We start from the raw sequence: 24,901 nt of genomic DNA, 5'->3' as shown, positions 1-24,901 counted from the left end.
ATGGCAAATTAATAGGTAATATGCAACCTTAAGGCTGTTGTTTGACACAGGATTCATTCCTGTTCCCTGTATGATAGGGCTGCAGAACACCTGAGTATGAAGTGAGGAACCGGCTGCTGTACTTCCTTTTCCTGTTCTCTGCTGGCCTTGGCCATGAGGTTTTTTATATCACCTGCCTGCCATGTATACACTGGAACTTGGACCCCTTCCTCTGTCGACGCCTCGTTAACATGTGGACTGTGAGTCAAAATATCTATACTATACTGAAAGAGCTGTCTATTTACCGTAATTAGTTACACAACAACCTTCATATTAGTAAATGTTTTCTAGTATAGTGCAGTTGCACAATATTCCAAACCACAACTACAATAATGAATTTAAATATTTGATCTAAAACTTGGATTGGATGTCATCAGATTTTGCAAGAAGTCAAAGGTAATATTGTGGCTGATGAGTGTGTGGCATGTTTAAGAAAAGTTCCAAGAGGGGTGGCACAAAACCTGTCCTTTGAAGTAATCTTGCTGCAGTCTAAAACACTTTTCCGTGCATTTTCATGCATTCCTGGAATGATTATTCTGAGATTTTCTCCAAGGCCATCATCAATACCATGTTGTAGTTGCTGGGATCTTTAAAACAGGTCCTCATGAGGCTTGATCCCCCCCTTGAGCGTGGGAAAGAAGAAAAAAAATATCACACTGAGAGCTGCCGGGTAATAAGGGAGGTAGCTCCTGCATGATGTTGTCCCTGGCCAGCAACTGTCAGATGCTCAGGTCATTGTGAAGCAAGTGCGTTATAATTATGAACCACCAGTGTTGTTAATCTTACTTTAAAAAAGTAATTAGTTACATTTACAAATTACTCCTCCCAAAAAGTAATTGAGTTAGTAACTCTGTTACCTCAATGTAAGAGTAATTAGTTACTCGGCAAAGTAACTGACGTTACTTTTCATGTTCTACACGTTATTACATGATCCATTCTATAAAGTCTTTCACATCAAATAGTACTGTATGTTTATATCAACTGATTGAATTGAACTGTCTTTTTCATTAAAAAAAAAAAACAACAACAAAACATCCCATTACTGGTTTCAAGGTATATTGTGGTATGAAAACGGCATGGTTTCAAAACCGCAAAAAATTTCCGTCATACCGTCCCTAAGGTATTAGCTATTTTTTGTGTCCTAAAAATGCATGGAGAAATCCCTCGCTCGCAGCTTCAAGTCTCAACCCTCCCCCACTGGTTGTTACTCAGTGTTAGTGAGCCAGCTGTGCCACACGATGGCTGTAGGTGAAACTCCTGAACTTTTTCCCCCATCGAAAAAAACGAAACCGCTGGTATGGGTATACTTCGGTTATAGACGGCCGCGGCTTGGAGGAGGAGGGCCAACCGACATGTAAAACATGTTTGCGGAGGGTGGCTGCCGAGGAGGCAATACCTCCAATATGATTTCGCATTTATACAAAATTTAAGGTTCGTAAACACTGTTATGAACGTTTCCCACCAGCTACGAGAGTTAACTCCAACGTGTTAAGTGTGTCTAGTGGTGGTAAAACACATGTTTTTTTTCTGTCTGGAAACTGTGTTAAGAGAGTGTGCGTATAATACAAACATGATGAGTCATACACACATGCTTTTTATGGAAAATAATTCAATTAATTTTGTTCTAATGGTAATAATGTTGAGCTGTAGCTGTGGGTTTAGGCTCACCTAAAGGACTGCATTTATTTTAATTTTATTTAGAATATATATATATATATATATATATATATATTTTAACAACATATTCTTATGTTCTAATTTGCTAATATGTTTTAAAAAATAAAAATCCTGTTCAATGGAAACCCAGACATTTCAAAGTAACACATTTTCGAGCTGTAATTGCAATACTGTGATACCATCAAACCGTGGTATTTTGATTTAAGGTTATCATACCGTCAGAATATTATACCGGCACATGCTTACTTTCAAATGCTGTGAGAAAAAAAAACTTTTAGTTTTTCCTTTTGTACTGAACCTGCACTGAACCGTGACCCCTTTACTGAGGTACTTACTGAACCTTGACCCCTAATATATATGTATATATATATTCTTCAATACGCAGGTGAGACTCTGAATTCCTTCCCTCTCCTATCTTTGTTTTGATTAAAAAAAAAAAAAATCACACAAGGTTCATGGATACGTCATTCAAGAAAAGTTTAGGGCAAGTGACTTTTTGGTAATAAAAAACAAAAACATATTATTATTATTATATAGTAGCATCTAAAAGGACAACGCCCACTTGGTGATGATAATTCATGCTCAACACGAAAACAGTCCATTATTTTCAATTAATTGTACCCACTTGAACGCCACGAACTGTATTTGTTAAAAAAAAAAAAAAAAAAGGTTGCCCAAGAGATTAAGATGACGTTCGCCACGCTAAATCCTAATGCTAGCAAAATTTGTGAATGCCATGCTAACGCACCGAGCCACCTAGCATCACATTTACAACGGCGTCACAACCCCCTTCCCTCCTCCCCGCTCTGCTCTCTCCGCGTCTCTGACATCTCGCTCGTCATTCAACCAATGGAGTAACTCGCGCCTTCACATCCTCAGTAACGGTAATGGCGTTGCAAAGATGGGAAAAATAATTAGATTACTCACTACTGACAAAAATAACACCGTTAGTAACGCCGTTATACTCTTAACGCCGTTATTAACACTGTGAACCACGCATAAGTGTCCTGTTAAGTCTCGTCTCTTCTTGCACACTGACAGAAGCAAAATCCACAAAATGTCTTTGTAGACGTGCTGATTGATTGTTTGTCGTTGGAGAAGATGATTAACACGTGGCCCAAGTGTTGTCAAGGAGTTTTGTCTCCAGGTCGTACCCGAAGATCCTCTATTCATCAGTGATGATTACTTTCCTAAGCAAGTCTGGTGTCATTAGTCATATCATCACTTGCTCTGCTCATCTTTTGATGACCTGACACAGAGGATATTTGTACACAGTTAAAGTATGGGCCTAACATTTCAATGGCTGCAAGGTGCTGATGTTAGTTATATATATATATATATATATATATATTCAACGGTGATTACATTGAAAAGAAAAACTACAAAGAAACATTGAAAGGGAAAAATATCTTTTGTGAGACCAGTTTTGGAGCATTTCTGACACACCACATATGCGTTGTGCACATATCAGTCTGACCACCTCAGATCATGCTTGTACCAGCCAGCCTTCAATCGGATGTCCCAAACTTACACAAAGCATCCTCTCTTCTCTCTGGAGTCTCGTTTTCCTCTCGTCACCTTTGAACCTCCTTTCATCCTTGTACTCCCTCTAATGACCTGTCTATGACACCATGCATGTTCATATTTCCCCAGGCCATGGTCCACTGGGGCCAGACTGATCAGGTCCCTGACTAAGAGGGCATATATGAGGGCATCAGAAATAAAAAGCCTTTGCCTTTTTAGATGTTTTTTTTTTTTTTTCCTATTTGAAGAAGTCACAACATAAGAGCGCTTTGAATCACAATATTGTCAGAAAAAGTGACATTTTATAAAGTGAAACTAGCATGTGTGACAGGCAGTGTGTTTTTATGCCCTTTGTGTCAATGCCTCGAGCCCTCAGTGGGTGCCCTGTGCCTGAACCCCTTGTATATTCCCCTTAGGGTAGAAGACAGCATTCTTTTTGCCATCCTGGCTACACCAGGCCTCTGTGTGAACTTTTCCTACACACTGACACACACATGTACCCTCGCTTCATCTCGCGGCTAAACACACCAATTCTCCTCCCTCTAGTTAGCTATTACCAGCTTTCCTCTGAGTTCTCCTCCCCCTGGTGTACCAGCACAGTGTTTTATAGGCCTCATCACTAGCCTGAGCTTTCTCTCCCACTGGGTCGACCATTTGGGCTGTCATCCCCGAGGGTGCATCGCCATGCACTTCCAACAACAACCCACCATTGTGCTTATGGACTAATGTAATGGTCATGGGGGTCTTTGGATTATGGTGTTCCTGCCCCCACCTTCCACCAACAGTAAAAAAACTCAGGCCCACAAGTGAAGTGCATCCACGCATTCTAAGACTGTTACTTGTGCACAAGTAAACATTGAATGATACATAAATATTTCTTGCTTGACTATACTCAACATTTCTGTTAGAATCATACGACAACTGTGCCGTATGGAATATCAATCATTTCGAGCAAATTATTCCATATTCTGTGTCTGTCAATGATTCTCTTTCTTGGCCAAACTGTCCCACATTCTGTAACTGTCAATGATACTGATGATGATGACAATGACAATACATTTCATTCATTCATTCATTAAGGTCTTAATGATAAAGAATCAGTAAAACAGTGCATTTCGACAGCCATGCTTCCACCTCCTCTCACAATGCCATTGCTTGCTCCTTGGTGAATTAGTCTGCTGCTTCGTTATGCCGCTGGTTCTTCCTGATTAGTCGTAACTGCGAACCCAAACTTAATGGATAATTTTAAGGTAATTTGAGAGAGCGCCTGCAATTATATGTAGATTTTGCTGTGGGTGTTCTTTGTTCTTGTTTTGATGTCATAGATTTACAATAATACAGTTATTTTTGCTGTCTGCTACTGTGTAAATTCAAATAGCTGACTTATCCTGCCATTTCAGCTTGCTGGTGTATTTGTTGTATAGCAGCAATAGTACACTCCCACCTCCCCCCCCAAAACACTCATGTAACTCACAGGTCAGAGCAATATACAGTATGCAAACAAACAGTAATAAAAAATAGGTTTGTCCTTCTGTATTTACTTCTTCTCTTGTGGGAGGGTATTAAGGACTGCAAGAAATCACGGCTGCTGTAGAGCTAATGTTGCACGTGTGTTTATATCTTTCGCGGACCTTGTCTGTGCACATGCTACGTTGATATTGTGCGTTCGACCGATGTACGTTCATTAGGAAAAGAAATACGAGTGTATCAGTAGCAAAAGCCTCAATTAACACAAAACCTGTCTGTAATCCAGAGATGCATCCATTTTTCAGCTGTACACTGCCTACCGCGAGGCAAGGAATTGGTATTCCAACGCTTCACATTGTTGTCTTTTTTTTTTTTTTTAAAAACACTGAGGTGTTGCAAAATGTAGTGTTTTCTTTTATAAAACACCTTGAGCACTGACTGCCCAATCGTAACAGTCCACCGGATCACGACGGACTGCTACCGCCCATACGCAAACCAACGCCACTTCCTCGCAGGCAATGGCAGCAGATATATATACTGTACGTGAAAAATGTATTTCTATTGTTGAATCTTTATCATGTGCGATAAATTAAAGACTCATAAGAAAGCATCCAATAAATATGCTGTGGATGGAATAAAACACAATGCCTTTAAATGCTCAATCAAGTTTAATGTACATGTGTAGAACATTAAACTACGCGCATACGGAGAATCAATTGAAGCCTGCCTAAGATTTATTTATTATTAAATAAAGTCTGTTTCCTTTTTCATTTTCTGTCTCAGTAAGACCAGATTCCATCCTGGTTTTCATTGTTTGTTGATGTAGGCTGGCAGATGCGCTCTGTTAACTTCATTTACACTATCAACTACAATATTGTTGATTTTTGGAAAATGTTACGGTTTCTCGTATACAGTGGTATGAAAAAGTATCTGAACGTTTTGGAATTTTGTCACATTTCTGAATAAAATCACCACCAAATGTGATCTGATCTTTGTCAAAATCACACAGATGTAAAAAGTGTCTGCTTTAACTAAAACCATCCAAACATTTTTGGGTTCTGATATTTAAATGAGGATCGCATGTAAACAATGACAGAAGGGGAAAAAATAAGTCAGTGAACCCTCTGCCCAAGGGACACTTAAAGAGCAATAGAAAACAATTTTTACCAAACAATTTAACTCAGGTGTGTGCCCAATCACTGATGAGTGGTTTAAAGCTGCCCTGCCCACTATAAAACACACACCTGGTAAGAATAGTCTTGATGAGAAGCATTGTCTGATATGCATCATGGCTCGGTTAAAACGGCTGTCTGAAAACCTGCGATCAAGGATTGTTGATTTGTATAAAGCTGGGAAAGGATACAAAACCATCTCAGAGTCTAGATGCTCATCAATCGACAGTCAGAGAAGTTGTCTACAATGCCGAGAGTTTGTTGCTGTTGCTTCTCTCCCAAGGAGTGGCCGTCCACCAAAGATGACGCCAAGAGTTAAGCGCAGAACACTCAGAGAGGTAAAAAAGAACCCTAGAGTGTCTGCTAAAAACTTACAGAAATCACTGGCACAGTATAATATCTATGTGCACACATCAACTATATGTACAACTATGGCCAAGAATGGTGTTGATGGGAGGACTCCATGGAGGAAGCCACCGCTGTCTAAAAAACATTGTTGCTCGTTTAATGTTCACAAAAAGGCACTTGGACACTCGACAGAAGTTATGGTAAAATATTTTTTGGACTGATGAAACCAAAGTTGAATTGTTTGGGAGTTACACACGACGTCATGTGTGGAGGAAAAATGGAACGCTCACCAACATCAAAGCCTCATTCCCTACGTAAAGCATGGTGGAGGGAGCATCATGATTTGAGGCCGTTTTGCTACCTCAGGGCCTGGACAACTTCCAATCATTAATGGTAGAATGAATTCAAAAGTTTATCAGGATGATTTGCAGGAAAACCTGAAGCCGTCTGTCAGACAGTTGAAGCTAAAAAGAGGATGGATGCTGCAACAAGACAATGATCCAAAACACAGAAGTATATCATCTTCAGAATGGTTTTAGAAGAACAAAATACACGTTCTGGAGTGGCCAAGCCAAAGTCCAGACGAACCCCGTTGAGATGATGTGGCATGAATTAGACAGAGATTCATGCCAGACATCCCAGGAATCTGACTGAACTAGAGCAGCTTTGTAGAGAAGAATGGGCCAAGATCATCGATGTGTCAGACTGATCTGCAGCTTCAGGAAGAGTCTGGTTAAAGTTATTGTTGCCAAAGGGGGGGCAAAAAAATATTAAATCTGATGGTTCACTTACTTATTTTCACCCTTCTGTCATTGTTTTCATACTATTCTCATTAAAATATGAAACTCTTGGATGGTTTTAGTTAGTTTTTTCATCTGTGTGATTTTGGCAAAGATCAGCTCACATTTGTTGGTGATTTTATGCAGAAATGTGAGAAATTCCAAAAGGTTAAGATACTTTCTCAAACCACTGTAAGAGCTAAAAAAAAACAAAAACTTTTTTTTATTGGCATTGTGACATCAGCTGGATTTTACTATGGAATCTCTTGAGCCACAACAAGAGAATGGGCAAACAAATTTGCACAAGGGTTCTCTGAACTATAGTGGAGCACACACCCGTCTTCCTATGCTCTTTTCCTCTTGTTGACAGATCAAAGTCCAACTCTACTCTGGCCTCAATCGGAAACACACACATTGACACACAACTCCCTGTTTCTTGAACTCTCGACACCTCGTAATGCAACTAGCCGGTCCCTAGGTCAGGCATTTAACGCAACTTCTACAAAGGCACCAGTGAGAGACTGGCATTGCAGCAATCCTTAGACAGCTGAATGCAATGTGTGGGTTGGTGGTGGGTGTAAAGGGGCTGAGTGGGGGTATCATATCATGCACGCACTAGCGCTGCATTGTTTAAATGCACGGGAGGGGACATAGAAGAGGATGAGTGTGCACACAGTATGTGTTGTTGTATTAATGCAGCTACGTGAATGGATGAGGTCAGGCATGCTTAATAGGCTCAACATTGCCTGGCCTCTGTTTATTGCCCATTTCATGGTACCAGTTGTGTGTCTGTGTGTAATGTTGTTTGATGCAAATATTTATATACTGTATAGCTTATTTTTAGGCATAGTTTTGCATACAGTTAATATTTCAATTTACTATTAATGCTTTGTGCCAACTGTCTTGTTTTAAATGTAGTGGAGTGTGAATACTGCATTAGATATACGAAGATGCAATGCTTTTTGCGCAACAAAAATTAAAGTATTTACGTGTATTGGTGTACAAATATTAAACATTAGTATTATCAAATTATACTAATAGTAGTTCTCCTCAGAAGGGGCCCAAATACAGATTTGTGCATGACAGTCAGTTTTTGGAGTATCCTGCTATGAGAGATTCTTTGGACTCCAGATACACAAGCATGCTTCAAATACCTGCTTGTTGTTCATTATCCAAAAGATCCTTCTGTTCCCCAATCATGCATGAACAATGTGACTTTGCTTATATAATGGAACAAACAAGTTATTTTCCTTTAACTCATTCACTGCCATTGACAGGAATAGACCTCAAATGCAGTTTATTTGGATGGCTGGCATTGAATATCATGTATGATATATATGATCTCTACCAGCCCCTCACGATCAAAATTAATGTGAGGGCTGTCGCCATGAATGGCAACCAATGAGTTCATTTAGGGGGCAAACAATTAAAGCTGTTAGAATAGTAGAAAGGTTGTTGATCTATTTCTTTAGTTTCAGGGTTGTAAGTGGTAATATTGCAAAGTATTTATGTGGTGAATGTAAAAATGGTTCATTTTTTCGAGAAACACTGGATCTATCGCCATCAATGGCACCCAATGAGTTGATATGTGTCACCTGGTAATGAAATCGTCAAGCCAGTATGAGACTTATAGTTATGAATATAAATAGACAGCAGAAATGATGCAAAACCTTTTCCAAGAAAAAAAACCTAATATATTCAGTGTTTCCCACAGGATTTTAGGAGACTGTGGTGGGAGGGTCTCTGACCATAGGATTTTTTGAAACTGTGGTGGTGGGCTGCATCGGAGTCGGACAGCCACACCATGTCGTGCCACGGCGATTTTTTTTTTTTTTCATATTTTTTTCCCCCCAAGAAGAACCATAACAAAGATATATTTGAAATATTTCATTAGCTAGGCTAATGTTATAGCTCTCAGCTACGGTACATGTATGTAAAATGCGTTGCTGATTACAGCTACGTTACCCTATGTAATAATGCGACTTTTTTTCTCGTAGCAATAGTACAACTTACATCTCGTAGTGACTCAGGGTTGGCAACCCAAAGTGTTGAAAGAGCCATATTTGACCCCCCCCCCCCCCCCCCCCCAAAAAAAAATGATACAGTATGTCTGGAGCAGCAAAAAATTAAAAGCCTTGTACAAGCCTTATAATTATCAATACTAGCTATATTAGCCTACTATAAAAATGACTAAGTTGGCTAGAAATACATAATTAGCCTTCATGATTAAATGTTTATTTTCCCTGCAGTGGATCCTATAGCGCACCACGTGACTACTCTGTTGTACGATGCCACCACAAGTTTAACTTCATTACAATATTAATGAATTGAAAGAATGTTTGTGTCATGTTTGTCCTCCTAGAAATCCTAGAAATATATTTCCCTCCCCCATCTTTTTCCATTAAAAAAAAAAAACAAAAAAAACCCAGCTCCGAAGCAGCACTAAAGAGCCGCATGCGGCCCGAGGTTTCAGACCGCCGTCGTAGTCCTCCTTTTTCCTTTTTATTTGACCCTCATAAGTACTACATTACCACAACAATAACAGTCCTTCAGTCAACTGACCCATTTACAGGACTGGGGGAATTCTAATAGCCGTGTAAAGAGTTTTACTTGATTCGGTGAGAAGGTGAATAGTTTTTTCCTCGTTGTTCGTGAACTAAATTTCCACACAAACGCACATCGAGGTACCATTAACTTAGCAAGGAGAGGTATGAGAGTCATTTTTCGAGTGTCCCAGAGCTCGCGAATTTGGGGGGGGGGGGCATTTATCCAAGTTTCGTCAGCCGTAATTGTCTGAAGTTGGCGCGCCGGTGTTGTGCCGAAAAATAGCCACTCCACGCAAAATGTCCCCCCTGACGGGAGCGCCCACACGTCACTCGTACAAACAGCCTTTTCTTACCAATCGATGGACACGGAAACAACGTTCTTGTTCCGTGAATATGTATCATTTTATTTAGCTTGAACTAATAAATATTTTACTGTGACCAACGCTCTGAAAATAGAGCAAGGCTTTATTTTCGGCCCCGCCTCTCCGCGCAAGTTCAATCAAAGTTTGCTTTCCGTTCAAGACGGCCGTCCACCGCTCACTTTCGCCGAAAAGTCCGATTCAAACTATTGTAATGCCCCGCATATGGGGAAGGAGAGAAGTCTGTATTTGCTTACCCACTTGATTGTGGTAACAATAATAAAGAAAAACAATAACAAAATAACAGCGGGCTGCTAAGACATGCGACCGCTATCTCTCGCTATCTCGCTCGTTCTCCCACTCTTCCTACTCGTTCCCCTTGCGTCTCTTAAATAGACAAATAAATAAAATACTACTCTAAAATGCTACTCTACTACCTGGTAGTAGAGTGGAGTGGGCTACAGCTGTGTAATAGGCTGACTGACGCATCTGATTATTATCTTTTTTTTCTTCTTTTTTTTTTCTCGGCGGGCCGCCACAGTCTCGTTCATTTGTGGGAAACACTGATATTAAACTTAACATAATAATAATTTGAAATCAAAATGTTGGCGGCTACCTAACCCCCTTTTTTTTCCTATTGCGCAATACCTGCACAAATCAGTAGGTTGTGTGACCTTTTTTCCTTGGCCACAAATAATTTCTATTTTTTTACCATCACTATTAAAAACCTTTCTACTTTCTATCTTGAAACACATTATTGTCCCACACCCTCAGTCCACACACTAGAGCAATGGCCCTCACTGTCAGCCATTCATGAAATATAAAAGGCAGCGCTCTAAATAAAACTGAGCTGAGTGGGCTGCTTCTCTAAGGGCACCTGAGGAAAGGAGAGGAGGCGGCATTTTTAGCAGCACGCACATTCATACTTTACCTACACCAAACTGTCCACACTAACATACAGAAACCGTTTGTGTCAAAACATGCAGTATCCTATGTAGTTTGGCTGAACTTTGAACCCACCATGTGAAACAACATTGGTGGCAAACCTCTCCCCTTATATTTAACTTAATTTTTTACTAAACGAGCACAGCAGTTGTGGTTTTTACCACCGAGGTTGTAATAATTTATTCATTGGAGTGTGTTTAGTTGTATCATGTGTCCTTTTTAAAAGTTTGTTTTAAAGTTCAGTGATGCTGTCTGGAATTTTACAGCCTCGGTTTCTATTGCTCTTATTTAGCAATGTCAGCGCATTAGAATATTTGTGAAAAACAGAATATGTGATGCCACATTTGTTTTGGGTATTGTTTTATTGTGCAAGAGGTTTGTCAATATGAGTGTTGGTGTCCCCAATGAAGCGCCTACGGAGAGAATTTATTCAGTATGATATCAACCCTTAGATGCACAAGTTACTGGACCCTACATTCTTCCATAAGTGGGTCAAAAATGACCCATATTACAACCAATGTGTTTTTATGCCAATTTGGTGAAGAATAATCACTTGTATATTAATTAGTATTATATTTAGGGCCACACAAGAATGATTTTATGTGTGAATCTTTATGATTAATTTAACATTTTTTGTATTTAAAAAAAAAAAAAAAAAAAAACAGCAATAGACTTTATCCTTCCTTTTATTTTATCATCAATGATGAAGAGCTCCCATGCATCTTTTTGGTGAGACAGCGGTGCTAAGCCCTTGGGTAGGCACTGACAGATTTCTGAGGATATTGTGGTTCTGTGTTCTGCCCTGGGTGGCAGGTAACTCTCTCTAGTAAGAGCCCTACCAACTCATTCTGGTGGCCATGATTCGAACACTTTCTTCTTCAGAGGGCACATAAGTGGAATCTTATGAGTCATATTGATCCTGTTCAGTTGGCTGCCAATGCCACCTGAACAATAGTCTGGGTCCTCATCATTAGAAATTTTGGACACTTGAGTCCAACCCCGTCACTGCCTCTCCATCATCCAACATCTGTAGGACCATTTCAGCTGTAAATCTAGCAGCGATGACATTTTGGATAAGGAAACATAAGAGTCGTGTTTTCAATAGACACTATATATATACAGTAATGTTAACTAACTTAGGCTAGGTTCGAATCAGATTTTTTCATGTTTTTCCGACTCGACTGAACGGGAAAAGTCACATAAAAGTGGACAATTTCAAATTCGATTAAGGTCACTTTCGTATGTGGTTAAAATCCCATCCGGGCCACATTTTTCCAGAATGTGGCTGCGGTCCGAACTGTCAAGTCCCCCAAATTGGAATTCATGCAGCAATTAACGTCAGCAAAGAGCGAGAGAGACCGGGTGCTACGGTAGCGGTGCAGTTGTGCATTAGCGTTAGCGCCTAGCTTGAAGGCGGCTTTTGAGGAAGGAGCGGGCTTGACAACAGTCATAAAAAAATTAAATGGGTTAAGGATAAGACAGACAATGCTTGGTTTTCTCTCTGCTCAAATGATCCTGTGCATGCGGGCCAGTTTGCTCAGCGCATCTCGGACTGCGAATTAGAGCGCATGTGTGATACTTGAACAGGCTCAATGGACAAAGGCAGTCTGAACGGGTACGCCCAAAAAACAGATATGACAAAAAATTGGAATTGTGTTTGTGAAAAGTTGATAAGAATGAAAGTTTCCTATTGTACTCCATAGAAAATGCATGTGTGTCATTTTTAGCCCACTTGTGGAAGCTTGGGGTAGTATTACAAAAATGACAATTTCTTAAAATGTATAAAAAAAAATTCATCGAAAATTTGAATGGCACTATATCAAAAACATGTTTTTTGAGGAATACCTGGAATATGAATTAATAACAATTTTTCATTCCGAAGATATTTCAAGAAATCATCCTCACCGGGTCATTTTTGACCCACTTATGCATCTAAGGGTTAATGACTTGCCATCCACAAAAAGATGATCTAATGTGCATTTCCTCAATTGCAGCTGGTCATGTACATTGGCCAAGTCATGAAGGACGTGCTAAAGTTGCCCCGTCCAAGTTCCCCTCCAGTGGTTAAGCTGGAGATGCGTGTTGATGCGGAGTACGGGCTGCCCTCGACACACGCCATGGCCGCTACCGCACTCTCCTTTACACTGTTACTGAGCGCCCCTTCCAGAATCCAGGTGAGCATCATGGCTACTGATAATATTTGTGATCCAGATTTGCTTAGAAAAGAACATGCCAAATATGTACTATATTTTTGTGTAATTTTCGACTTTGCTTTTGAAGATATACAGAAATACTGCTATATATGGGTTTAAAATTCAGCAAATGGAACTGTACTCATCATTAACAGATTTCTAAATTATTTTGTTTGAATTGATAAAGACTTGCTGAAAAGGGTAATGTCCTAATTACACATAAAAAAAATGTAAGTTTACCATACAAATCAGAAAATATTGACACTGTACTAGGGCTGGGCGATATGGCCTTAAACATGTATCACGATAAATTGAGCAGATTTATCTCGATAACGATAAATGACGATAAATTCGCCCAAGCGGACTGTTATATAATTTTAAAATCTGAATCAATGCATGAAATACAGATTAACTATTTCTTGTTGATTTATTTACCAGCATTCAATTTGATATACTGTATTTAACAATTGTACATGCAGTCTAAACATTAAATTTATAAAAATTAGGGCTGTCAAAATTATCGCGTTAACTGGGGTTAATTAATTTTTTTAATTAATCACGTTAAAATATTTGACGCAATTAACGCACTTGCTCAGCTCAGACATATTTAAATGTCACTAGAGTGAAAGGCCCACCTGTTAATTGTGTTTTGCGGAGTTTTGCTGCCCTCTGCTGGCGTTTGGGTGCGACTGATTTTATAGTGTAAGTAATTATTGCCATCAACAATGGCGGGCTACTAGTTTATTTTTTGATTGAAAATTTAACAAATTTTATTAAAACGAAAACATTAAGAGGGGTTTTAATATAAAATTTCTATAACTGATTTAGAACTGATTTATTGTTATAATAAACAAATACAGTCCTTATGTACCGCATGTTGAAAATATATATCCATCTTGCGTCTTATCTTTCCATTCCAACAATAATTTAGAGAAAAATATGGCATATTATATAGATGGTTTGAATTGCGATTAATTACGATTAATTAATTTTTAAGCTGTAATTAACTCGATTAAAAATTTTAATCGTTTGACAGCCCTAATAAAAATGTATTGTAAGCAATAAGAATTCAAGTATGAACATTTATAAAAGCGTGTATGACTTGAACAATGTACATTGTCAAAATCAATATGCCTGTGCAAACATGTAATTGTAACACAAATGACTTGCAGCTTGAACAGTACACTTCAAAAAGACAACTTATTGTTAATGGCTGCTGTGATATAATTATTAAATACAAGTGTTTACTTTATGGTTTAAGGCCAACCCCCAGTGCATTTTTTCATAAATGCACGCACAATAAAAATAGCTGGGGCCATTTCTCGGTCATTATAAGTTCCGCCGTTGGATTGTTCTTTATGCAGAATTCTTTACCATCACAAAAGCTATCAGAGGAATCACACACACAGACAGATACAAAATAACGCCACATAGTAAATGCTAGATGCAGTCCGTGCCCAATCCACTCATTAAGTTCAGCCGTTTCGACAAGGTTAGAGCCTCTATCCGACTCCATAACGTTCATTTGTAGCGTTAGCCGCTAGCTAGCGTTAGCCTGGCTACCAGTAGAAAGCACTGAAAGCACCATCTCCGGAAATCGTGAGAACAAAGGAGGACAGCGGGTGAAAGCCCGTCTGGATGCCACCAAGAGTCTACTAAATGTCGGTTGAAAGTTTGGTGAACCTCCCTTAAGCCACACTCCATCACGTTTTGCTTGTAGCGTTAGCTGCTAGCGTTAGCTTACCGGGCTTTTGTTTGATTGGCTTCCTGATGATCACGTGACTCCCTACGTAAGCACATTCACTGCTTTCTTAAAGGGGAATGAACATAGACGAACAACACAGAATCAAAGCGGGATGAAAAGACTATTTTCTTGTTTTATTAATTTACCGAATTTACCGACATGGTCAAAATTACGTCGGTCATCGTGAAGAATTTCGGTGACGGTAAATTTTCGGTTTACCGCCCTGCTCTACACTGTACATTACCATACAATGAGATTGTAAGTCTAATTATGCATTCTTGTTCACACAATCAAATGAGTCCTAATAAACTACTTGATCTATAATATAAATTGGCCGAAGAGGATAAAATACACTTGCTGCTTTAAAAATGAACACTTGCTATACCTCATATGTGGCTCAATGTGGGAGTGAAACCTCTCAAAGAAGGCAGCCCCTTCACTTTTTCACCAATTGGCAAAATGGGCAGCGACCCCACTGTCCATCAAACAGCCTTAACTGTTGGACTGGACAAAGGCCTGGGAGGGGCGGGGCCTGCACTTGCCATCAGTCTCCATCAAGTCCACCCGTCAAGCTACTGTTTGGCCTCCTGATAGACTCAGGAGTCAATGACTGTCAGTCTACATCCTAACCTTCTGCCTCCACCTCTTCACAACTCCTTGGCCTCTTTATCGCGCTCACACCACCAACGTGTCAATAAAACTCAGCAACTCCAACATGGACTCCGTTAATTAAGGTCTGTTTTAAATAACTTTTAATGAAGATTTGAGTGCTGCAGATTCATCTTGTTACATTATGGCCACTTGAGCCAGGAAGGTAATTTGTGGGTCGATCATTTTAATTCAGCAAACTGGGGACCACAATTTCGTACAGGCCTTTTCTCTTGTTTGGAGAAATCTGCTTGGAAGTAAAACCTCAACACATCCATGTTCAGTTTAGCACTTAACTTGGACCATAAAGGATTCCCTCGAAACAAAGAACACGTATTGCTACAGATGAGTAGTGGATTGTTGAACAGGGTACTAAATGACTAAAAGGCCTCAGGGCAACTTCCCAGAGCAGGTCAGAGGTCACCGCAGTCAATCACAGGATAGCCCCCTCCTGTTCCTGGCGTTCTTTGTGGCTATTGGGTTCAAAAAAAAAAAAAAAAAAGAACTTCATGAAGTACCAGTGAATAGGCTTCCAGCTGCTTCCAGACAGGAAAAGACACAGGAGAAAAAAAGGCAGTGAAGTGAAGGGGGTGCACAGGAGGGGAGGCTGTTGGTGGATGAATGCATGACGCTTCTCATCTCACTGTTATTGAAATAGAGGAGGAACAAAACCTGAGGCTGTAGGTAAAGTCGAGGAAGAGATGATGGATGGACTGAGGAGTAAAGCCACTATCATGCTGCTGAAGGGATGAGTTGTAGAGAAAACTTGCTCGGCACATTTGCACAGGATAGATAATTGCAAACGGATCTAACTAAATAGGTTGACAGAAGGAAGGACAACATTTTGAAAAATTGCCTCGTGCTTTCCAAAGACACTTGTAACACAACATTCGCTTTCTTTCATAATGCCAGGTTATCAGGACTGTTTCCTATGCTGTGATTGTGTTTTTCCCCTCATACCAGTTCCAGTTCGAGATGGGTCTACTGCTTGCTGTGACACTGTCGACGATGGTGTGCTTGAGTCGTCTCTACACTGGCATGCACTCAGTTTTGGTGAGCTGCTCGCACTCGCTCACTCTCATCCATGCAGCATTAAACATTCAAGCTTAATGCAAATACATTATTCATTTGCACCTATTTAAAATGTCTGATGAGGTTAAAAGGCATCATCATCTGCTGTTCTCTAAATATCCCCTAAAAGCATAAAAGAACAGATGGGAGTGATTTCCATAGAAATTCCCAGCTCAAAGAAATTATATGACAATTATATATTATGAAGATAATCATTTTTTTGTAGCTGTGAATGGCAGCACCCCCCCCCCCCAAAAAATATATATTTGAATGAGTAAAAAACATAATTTTCACTAAAATGTAAGCGCAATTCAGCGTGTGCAGGTAGCAATCCACCATCCACTACAGAAGTGTGTTTAAGTGGAAAATCAGTGTCACTGGATCAACCATGGTGCAAATCTGGGTAGAGCAGTGGTCCCCAATCTTTTTGCACCACGGTCCGGTTTGATATGGGCCTTTTTCCACGGACCGGCAATGTGTTGCAGAAAATTACAGTAAATAAAAAATTAAAGGACGGGGCTAGAAACAAACATTAAGTGCAGGGAAAATGTAAGTCACCATACGCTGAATCAACCTTGTGCAACAGCGGCCTTTCCTAAAACTTGACGGCAAATATCCTTGGTCGCAGACTCGCAGGCGTAATGAGTTCTCCTCTGATAGTGAAAGGTTTCATGGCTTTAGCAATACAGTTCACAAGGTATGATGCTTGTCAGTGCAATTTTGTTGTCTCGTTTGTTAGCTTTAAGCCATATATTAAGCAGAATGGACTTGGTTGTAGGCCCCTCTTCTGGCTCAGGAAGTGGGTTTTTCCCAGTAAAAAAGTCCAAGACATTGCTGTCCGCAGCCAACAGCAGCCAACGTTACTGTTTACATTGACTGAGGCTGCTATAGACCCTACCCACGTGACGTCACAACTCCGCTCTCCTGAATGGTACCGCCCAATTGTCCGTCAAAACATAGTGTTAACCTGTTACGGCTACGTACATTCCTCCTATTTACGGCGTGTTTTTCTGCTCCTTAACATTAATAATCAAAATGGTGAAGGCGTGTGTGGCTGTTGGTTGCACTAACAGAGAACATGGAAGGAGAGACTTGAAGTTTTACCGTATTCCGAGGGATCCAAAGAGGAGAGCGAAATGGACGGCTGCAATTCGACGTGAAAACTGGGCACCAAAAAATCACCACAGACTATGTAGTAGTCATTTTATATCCGGTAAGATGCATTTAAGATATACTTAGAGGGTTTTGGGCTGACAAATAACCACAATTAAGATCATTGCTAGGCTAATCGCCGACAACATACACGTATGTATGTAGTGAGAGTGCTATCGCTAAACCATATAAACATTAAAAGCCTTAAAGTGCCTGTGACACGAAAAAGCATGTTTATTTCATAATACATGCGGTATTTTATGCCCCTGAATGATATGGACCGCTTGGATGTGTGTGGAAGCGATCGCTATATTTATTTAGTTTTTTGAATCCCGCGCCATGAAAATGAGTGACTTCCGACTTCGGTCTCTCATTGAGGAGGAGGGCGCTGTGACGTGTACGGTAGAAGACGTTCTCTTCACTATACAGTGTACTGTTGTGTATGAGGACGAAGGATTCAGCTGATTTTGCGGATTAATACTTTTACTTTTTGCATCACGCCAGCCAAACGGCTGCAGAAAAATCATTCTGTATGCGGGAGAGGCGTATGCGCCTTTTTTGAGTTTCAAAAGGTTTCCATTCACCGTGGATATTTACTGTGGGACCATTGGACTTACAAGGAAGTGAGTAAACATCTTGTTTTGTATTATGTCAAATACGAATACAGTGATTACAAAGTAAACACTATAAAATTCCTTTAAATAAAGGACTACTTACGTTTGATCATTGATAGGCATGTAAAAAGCTATCCTCATGCTCATTAGCAGTTAGCTGTTAGCACGTTAGCTCCACAACATCTCCAGCCACCCTCCTCCAGGGAACGAACTGTAAATTGCTCTCCGCTGGGCGGTTTGCCGATCCGCAAAGAAACTCGACAACCGGGTCGTCATGTCAAATAATCCAGGCTAGTTATGTGTGATTTTCCACTTCGAAGACTTTGAAACGTCCCTCGGTTCGGGTTAGCATGTCGGCTAGCTGTCACTCCTTCTGGTCTGTTTACATTCTCCGAAGCCGGGGAAGGGAAATTACATATGTCCGATTTAGGTGTCATAAAATATCGTTCGGGAGGTGTGACAGTAAAGGTGAAGTCGACTGTTTTGACCATTATGGAGTAATTTTGCCATGTCGTCTTGAATAAATGGATTTTTATTATTTTATATTCCATTTAGCACAAGATTGTTATTTGTCATGACCATGCCATTTATTTAGCAATTGGGGAAAGTACTTGGGTAAAAAGAATATCCTGTAAAAATATTGAAGTAAAGAGACAGAAACAATGACATTTTGCCGCTCTCTTCGTCGCGTTTTCCTCATTGTGAATAGTTCCCCCTCGACGGGCTGACTGGTCCTTCTCAAGCCATTTATATAGCTATTGGGGAAAAATACTTGGATAAAAAGAATATCCTGTAAAAATATTGGGAGTAGAGAGACTGAAACAATGACATTTTGCGGCTCTCTTCGTCGCGTTATCCTCGTTCTGAACAATTCCCCCTCAATGGGCTGAATAGTAAAACCGATGAGCCCAGTCTACCGCTGACGTCATCCACCTGTTGGGGACGCTAAAGCCCTATAATGGTAGGCGTAGCTAACCGGCAGATTAAAAGACTAATTTCTCGTCATCTGCGCTTTGCTAAATTGTTGTATATAGTCGAATCGTCTCAAAATATGATTCTAATTCACATAATAATGCCATTTAAGACTTTTTTTCTGGTGTCATATGCTCTTTAACTCCATTGACAAACGACATGAAATACATTAGACTTGACAGTGGATTTTAGCAATAACAAAACATTTTGAATTGAAAATTTCGTAACTCACCTTTCCAAGCACAAGATAGATTCCTGCCGAATTTTCGTGGACGAGGACCTGTTTCACCCAACCAGCAACGAAGTATTTATAAGCCTCCAAGCTCTTGAAGTTTTTCAAATTTTCGTGAGAGTAGGCTGACTTTGTGTGGACAAGATAATTGTAAATATCAGCGTAGCAGATGTCAGGCAGACATGGCGAAGACAGTGGGTCGAAAAACATCAATTTGGGCATCAAATATGGAGCTGGCGACTGTATAGAACGAAGCTTTTCCACATAACGCCTTTTATGCAACACATCCAGTGAGTTTACGGCATCAGAAAGCACCGGGTCTTCTATGAAATGCATTTTAATGCTAATACAGAGACAAAATGACGGACAAGGGGGCGGAACCATACAGCGAGCACGTGGTTTTGTGACGTCGGTGGGTAGGGTCTATAGACCCTACTCACGTGACGTCACAGCCACGCCCCCGCGCCATGTTGTCCGTCTACTCGTCATGTTAATGCATTAGCGCTTCGTAAATTCCTCCTATTATGGCGTGTTTTTCTCCTCGTTAACATTAATAATCAAAATGGTGAAGTCGTGTGTGGCGGTCGGTTGCAAAAACAGAGAAGATAGACGGAGAGACTTGAAGTTTTACCGTATTCCGAGAGACCCGGAGAGGAGAGCGAGATGGACTGCTGCAATTCGACGAGAAAACTGGGCTCCAAACGACTACCACAGATTATGTAGTAGTCATTTTATATCTGGTAAGATGCATTTAATATATATTTAGAGGGTTTTGGGCTGACAACCACAATTAAGATCATTGCTAGGCTAATCGCCGACAACATACTTTCAGACGTTGTGAATGAACTACCTGAAAATATATAATTATAAGGGGATAATAAGACGTCATACAATTAATTTACAATTTCACTATTGAGGTCAAAAGCCAAAAAATAAATTCAACTAGGGCCAATCTGGAGTAGTGCTATCGCACTTCATATTTATTACATATTATATATGTATGTAGTGAGAGTGCTATCGCTAAACCATATAAACATTAAAAGCCTTAGCTCCATTGACAAATGACATGAAATACATTAGACTTGACAGTGGATGTTAGCAAGAACAAAACATTTTGAATTGAAAATTTCATAACTCACCTTCCCGAGCACAAGATAGATTCCTGCCGAATTTTCGTGGACGAGGGCCTGTTTCACCCAACCAGCAACGAAGTATTTATAAGCCTCCAAGCTCTTAAAATTTTTCAAACTTTCGTGAGAATAGGCTGATTTTGTGTGGACAAGATAGTTGTAAATATCAGGGTAGCAGATGTCAGGCAAAGACGGCGAAGACAGCGGGTCGAAAAATATCAATTTAGGCATCAAATATGGATCTGGCGAATGGATAAACTGAAGCTTTTCCACATAACGCCTTTTATGCAACGCATCCAATGAGTTTACAGCGTCAGATAACACCGGGGCTTCCATGAATTGCTCTATAACTTACACGACTAATTGAAAACAATGAGAATAGATCTAAAAAATACGGACAATATGGCGGCCGGATACAGCGACACGTCATTTTGTGACGTAGGTGAGTAGGGTATATAGGGGGGCAAACACCCCAGTAATGGTGGCTAACCACAAGAGGGCGACGTACACAAATCTTAACTAGGATTAGTCAATGGAGTAGACAGCCATATTGATGTGTCAAGAGGCACAGGCCAGATTGCAGTCATTAACAAATTATTTCTCTGCGGCCCGGTAGCAAATGTGCCATGGACCGGTACCAGTCCCCGGCCCGGTGGTTGGGGACCACTGGGGTAGAGGGTTCAAATCACCACCGTTGTCTTTCAGCAAGACACGTTCCTGGTGGTCTGCTTGGCCAATGGCGCAAACTGGCTGCCTTGCTTCTGTCGGTCTGCCCCAGAGCAGCTGTGGCTATAATAGAAAACCCTGATATGTAATGAATAAATAATGAAAAGTGCACTATACATCCAATGCATGATTATTTTTTTCCCCACACATTACAAAAAATTGTGTTTTTCCGCAAATAGCAGAGGTCTTCAAAATCTGTGACACGGTCTTGAAAATGTCAAACAGTGAATATTGGGATCCAGTGAATTTGCTGAAAGGTGGGGGGTGGGGCAACCACTGAGGTTGAAGATTAATACCAGTCAAAAACGATTGAAAGGAGGGGGAAATCAACCACTGAGGTTGAAGATTACATACCAGTCAAAAACAATAATATCAAAGTACAAGTAAATGATACAAATGGGTTCACCCAATAGTATTATTTGACAATTACTCCATTACTCTTTCAGGATGTCATCTGTGGCGTTTTGATCTCGGCACTCCTAATGTTTCTCACTCACCCCTACTGGGAAACATTTGACCAGTTTCAACTCACCAGCACCGTGTCACCAATCCTTGCATTGATGCTGCCCCTGTTTCTAAGCTATACCTACCCAGACCTGGACCATTACAGCACCACACGAGGAGACACCACCACCATCCTTGGAGTCGGGGCGGGCTGTTCTGTTGGATATTGGGTTAACAAACAGTTAGGAGAGACATTTGAGCCCCAAGGAGTGCTGCCTGTGCCCTTACCCACGCTGACATCATATACACTGGCTTGTGGCACTGCCCGCTTCCTCATTGGCGTGGTAGCTTTAGTTGGCACCCGGCAGGTTATGAAAGCAGCCAGCCTGCTTTTGTTGTATTGGTGGTACAGAGTTCCAAAATACAACCAGAGTGCCAAAATGAGGAAAGAAATTGAAGTGCCAAGTAAATTTGCCACATATACAGCTGTTGGACTTGTTAATTCTATACTAGTCAATAGGGTCTTCATTGTACTGGGACTATGATTGATAGAACAAAAAAAAACTGAGCCAACATTTTTAAAATTAGACTATGCAATGACAAATGTACAGGGTGTACACCCTATTTTTTGGTACATTTACAGCCTCAAATTTAAATTATTTTTATTTTAATTTTGCTTGCAGGGATTAAATTAATTTTAAAATGAATTGAAAATTGATGTTTAAAAAACCAGACCATACACAGAGGGCATTTCACAGAGGCAGCATAGAGACCAAAGGGAACCCTGGAGAAACTGCAAAGGTTTGTGTGCTCTGTCCATCGGAATATTCCAGAGCAAAGCTTCATGGAAGAGTGGCCAGAAGTAAGTCGTTACTTCCAGATAAAAACAAAGCATGTTTACAGTTAGCAAAAAGGCAGAGTACACTAAAATTAAAAACTTGTGATTGCTACAAAAAGGATCATGACCAGGATCTATCATGTGTAGTTACTAGTTACGCATTTTGACAGTTTTTTTTTCTATTTGTTTGCCTCACCAAGATCACACCACAAAAAAAATTTGCCCTCAGAAGGCCAAGTGGCGTCAATACTTTTGCAAGGTACTATAGTGTACACCTGTGGTCACAGGTTTTTCACTTTACACTTGAATGAGAAAGTCAAAACTTTTGACCAATGGTGTATAGTGAATCAATATTTTTCATTTTCATTAAAAGCCTTTTCTCAAACGTCTGCAATATACTCACCAATGTTCTTATTATCTGGTCTTTGCCTTTTTGGCAAAGCCAGATAATGTTTTTTGAAAAGCATTCCTCTTCACGACAATTTGCACCAACTTAGATCATGATTGAACACTGCTGATCTTTTGGTAGGAAATGGGAGTTGATTATGTCCCTGTTACCAGAAAATTTGGGAGGTTTCCACTGCAGTCATTGGAATAGAAAATGCCAGGGCTTCCAATTACAGGACCCACCTAAGTTCCCTTGTAACAGAACCAGATCAACTGTTCAACTGTAATGTTGTCTCAGGAGGGGTATTTTTTACCATGTTATCCTTAAGGTTTAAACAGTCTTCTGTTGTCCTGTCAACATTGAAGTACTACTAAGTACTATAGTACAATACTGGTGCACCTGTTGGACCTGTGCCATCTTTTAAGGGGAGTGGGAAAAACATCCAAATCATTCAATATTGAGAGTTTATTAGCTTGCTTGTAGAAAGGAATCTAGTACTCAGAACAATGAAAAGTAAATGTGCCTTGACACTTTTCGTCTAGTATGGACCTGAGTCGTGTGTGAGTCGAGTCACACAGTTGGTCCTGGTTCGACTAGTTATGATTACCTGCTGAAATGTCATGATGAGATACAAAACAAATTCAAGAATGATAGCGTGTACTCTTGACACCAGTTGCCTGACATTGCTCGGACGCGGGTTTGAGTCATGAGTGTTTGCATTTGCCAAAACAAGTCCCAATAAAGTGTCCATTTTAACTGAAGAGTTGAGCATGAACCCACCCTGAGAAACTAGTTCTTCTACATGGTAGATCTTTGTTTAATCTGTGTCAAGACAACAGGTAGTCAAGCATCTTTATCATTCATATCTTGTTAAAAGCAGCCACATCCACGGACTGAACATATTCCTCAAAGGTGGTAATGGCTTCTTCCAACAGACCTGTGCCCACTTTATCATCCTCCACCACACAACCTATTTGGAGCTTCTTGATTCCGTAACCCACTGGGACCAGTTTGGAATGCCCCCACAACAGTCCGTCCATGCAGACGCCGCGTACACACTCCTCCATCTTGGCCATGTCAGTCTCATCATCCCATGGTTTGACGTCAAGAAGGATCGAGGATTTAGCAATGACGGCCGGCTTCTTGGCCTTCTTGGCTGCGTACTCGGCAAGTTGACGCTCTTTGATTTTCACTGCCTCTGCGCAATCACCCTCGTCTTCTGAGCCAAAGAGGTCAACGTAGCTGTCCGTGTTGGTTGAAGTGGGAGGGGTATCTGGCAGCAAAAACTGCTTGTTGACGAGTGGAAGGTCCGCTCTTTTCTCATGGAAGGATTTAATATGGTTATACCAGCGCAGGAGATGGCACAACGTTGATGAGGGAGGAGAAGTTATAACATCAAAGATGGTCAGATCAGCCTGAGATGCTACAAAGCCTTCAATGTAGCTTTTATCTGCCAGGAAAGTATTTAGGGCTTTGAGAGCCTCCGGTGTGCTCAAGTCTCCAAATACAGTTTTAGAGGATGTTGGAGCTTGTGGCGATATAACTTGAGTGGGGAACTTGTGTTTCATGACTTCCTGCATGGGAACCTCATGCGTGAGGTGGATTTCAGCTGTGTGCCCGCTAGAAAAACCAAAAGCAACAAAACAGGATGAGCATATAATGGAGACGCACACACAACCCGTAGAAAAAGTGAAAAAGCACACATGCCATTAAAGTTAGTTGAGTAAAGAAAAGTGAAACCGAACAGGCTTAATGATGTTAATGTTGTATACAAAACAGAATGGCTCAACACTCTAATGCGGTTTTCTTTTATTCTCTGGCATACTTCCAAACGTATTTCTGCCAATTGTAAATAGTATTGCCTTATCAATTTAAGTGCAGAAAAAAAGGAATT

The 24,901-nt window shown here is 40.4% G+C and overlaps 2 protein-coding genes across 6 annotated transcripts in view; one reads left to right on the top strand and one right to left on the bottom strand.

The window, feature by feature from the left end:
- Nucleotides 1-89: 89 nt before the first annotated feature.
- sgpp2 (sphingosine-1-phosphate phosphatase 2) lies at nt 90-23,666 on the top strand. Its single transcript, XM_057838153.1, has 4 exons — nt 90-239; nt 12,851-13,030; nt 16,404-16,493; nt 21,784-23,666. Exons 1-4 carry the CDS (start codon nt 231-233, stop codon nt 22,324-22,326), a joined length of 822 nt encoding a protein of 273 aa, XP_057694136.1. The 5' UTR covers nt 90-230; the 3' UTR covers nt 22,327-23,666.
- farsb (phenylalanyl-tRNA synthetase subunit beta) overlaps nt 20,638-24,901 on the bottom strand; it is a 34,107-nt gene continuing 29,843 nt past the window's right edge. For 2 of the 5 annotated variants that reach the window (XM_057838138.1, XM_057838137.1), the window contains exon 17: nt 22,978-24,627. In XM_057838138.1, coding sequence (XP_057694121.1) covers nt 23,868-24,627 — 760 coding nt within the window. In that variant the 3' untranslated portion in view covers nt 22,978-23,867. Of the gene's footprint in view, nt 24,628-24,901 lie in introns of all 5 variants that reach the window. The other 3 variants (XM_057838140.1, XM_057838139.1, XM_057838136.1) reach the window with 3 other exon arrangements.

The sequence above is a fragment of the Corythoichthys intestinalis genome, chromosome 6 (genome assembly GCF_030265065.1).
Source record: "Corythoichthys intestinalis isolate RoL2023-P3 chromosome 6, ASM3026506v1, whole genome shotgun sequence".
Taxonomy (NCBI): domain Eukaryota; kingdom Metazoa; phylum Chordata; class Actinopteri; order Syngnathiformes; family Syngnathidae; genus Corythoichthys; species Corythoichthys intestinalis.
This window is presented reverse-complemented; position numbering and strand designations above follow the sequence as displayed.

Coding starts and splice junctions, on each gene's coding strand:
- sgpp2 (XM_057838153.1), top strand. Junction 13,031..16,403: donor GCGCCCCTTCCAGAATCCAG/GTGAGCATCATG, acceptor CCCTCATACCAG/TTCCAGTTCGAGATGGGTCT. Junction 16,494..21,783: donor CTGGCATGCACTCAGTTTTG/GTGAGCTGCTCG, acceptor TTACTCTTTCAG/GATGTCATCTGTGGCGTTTT.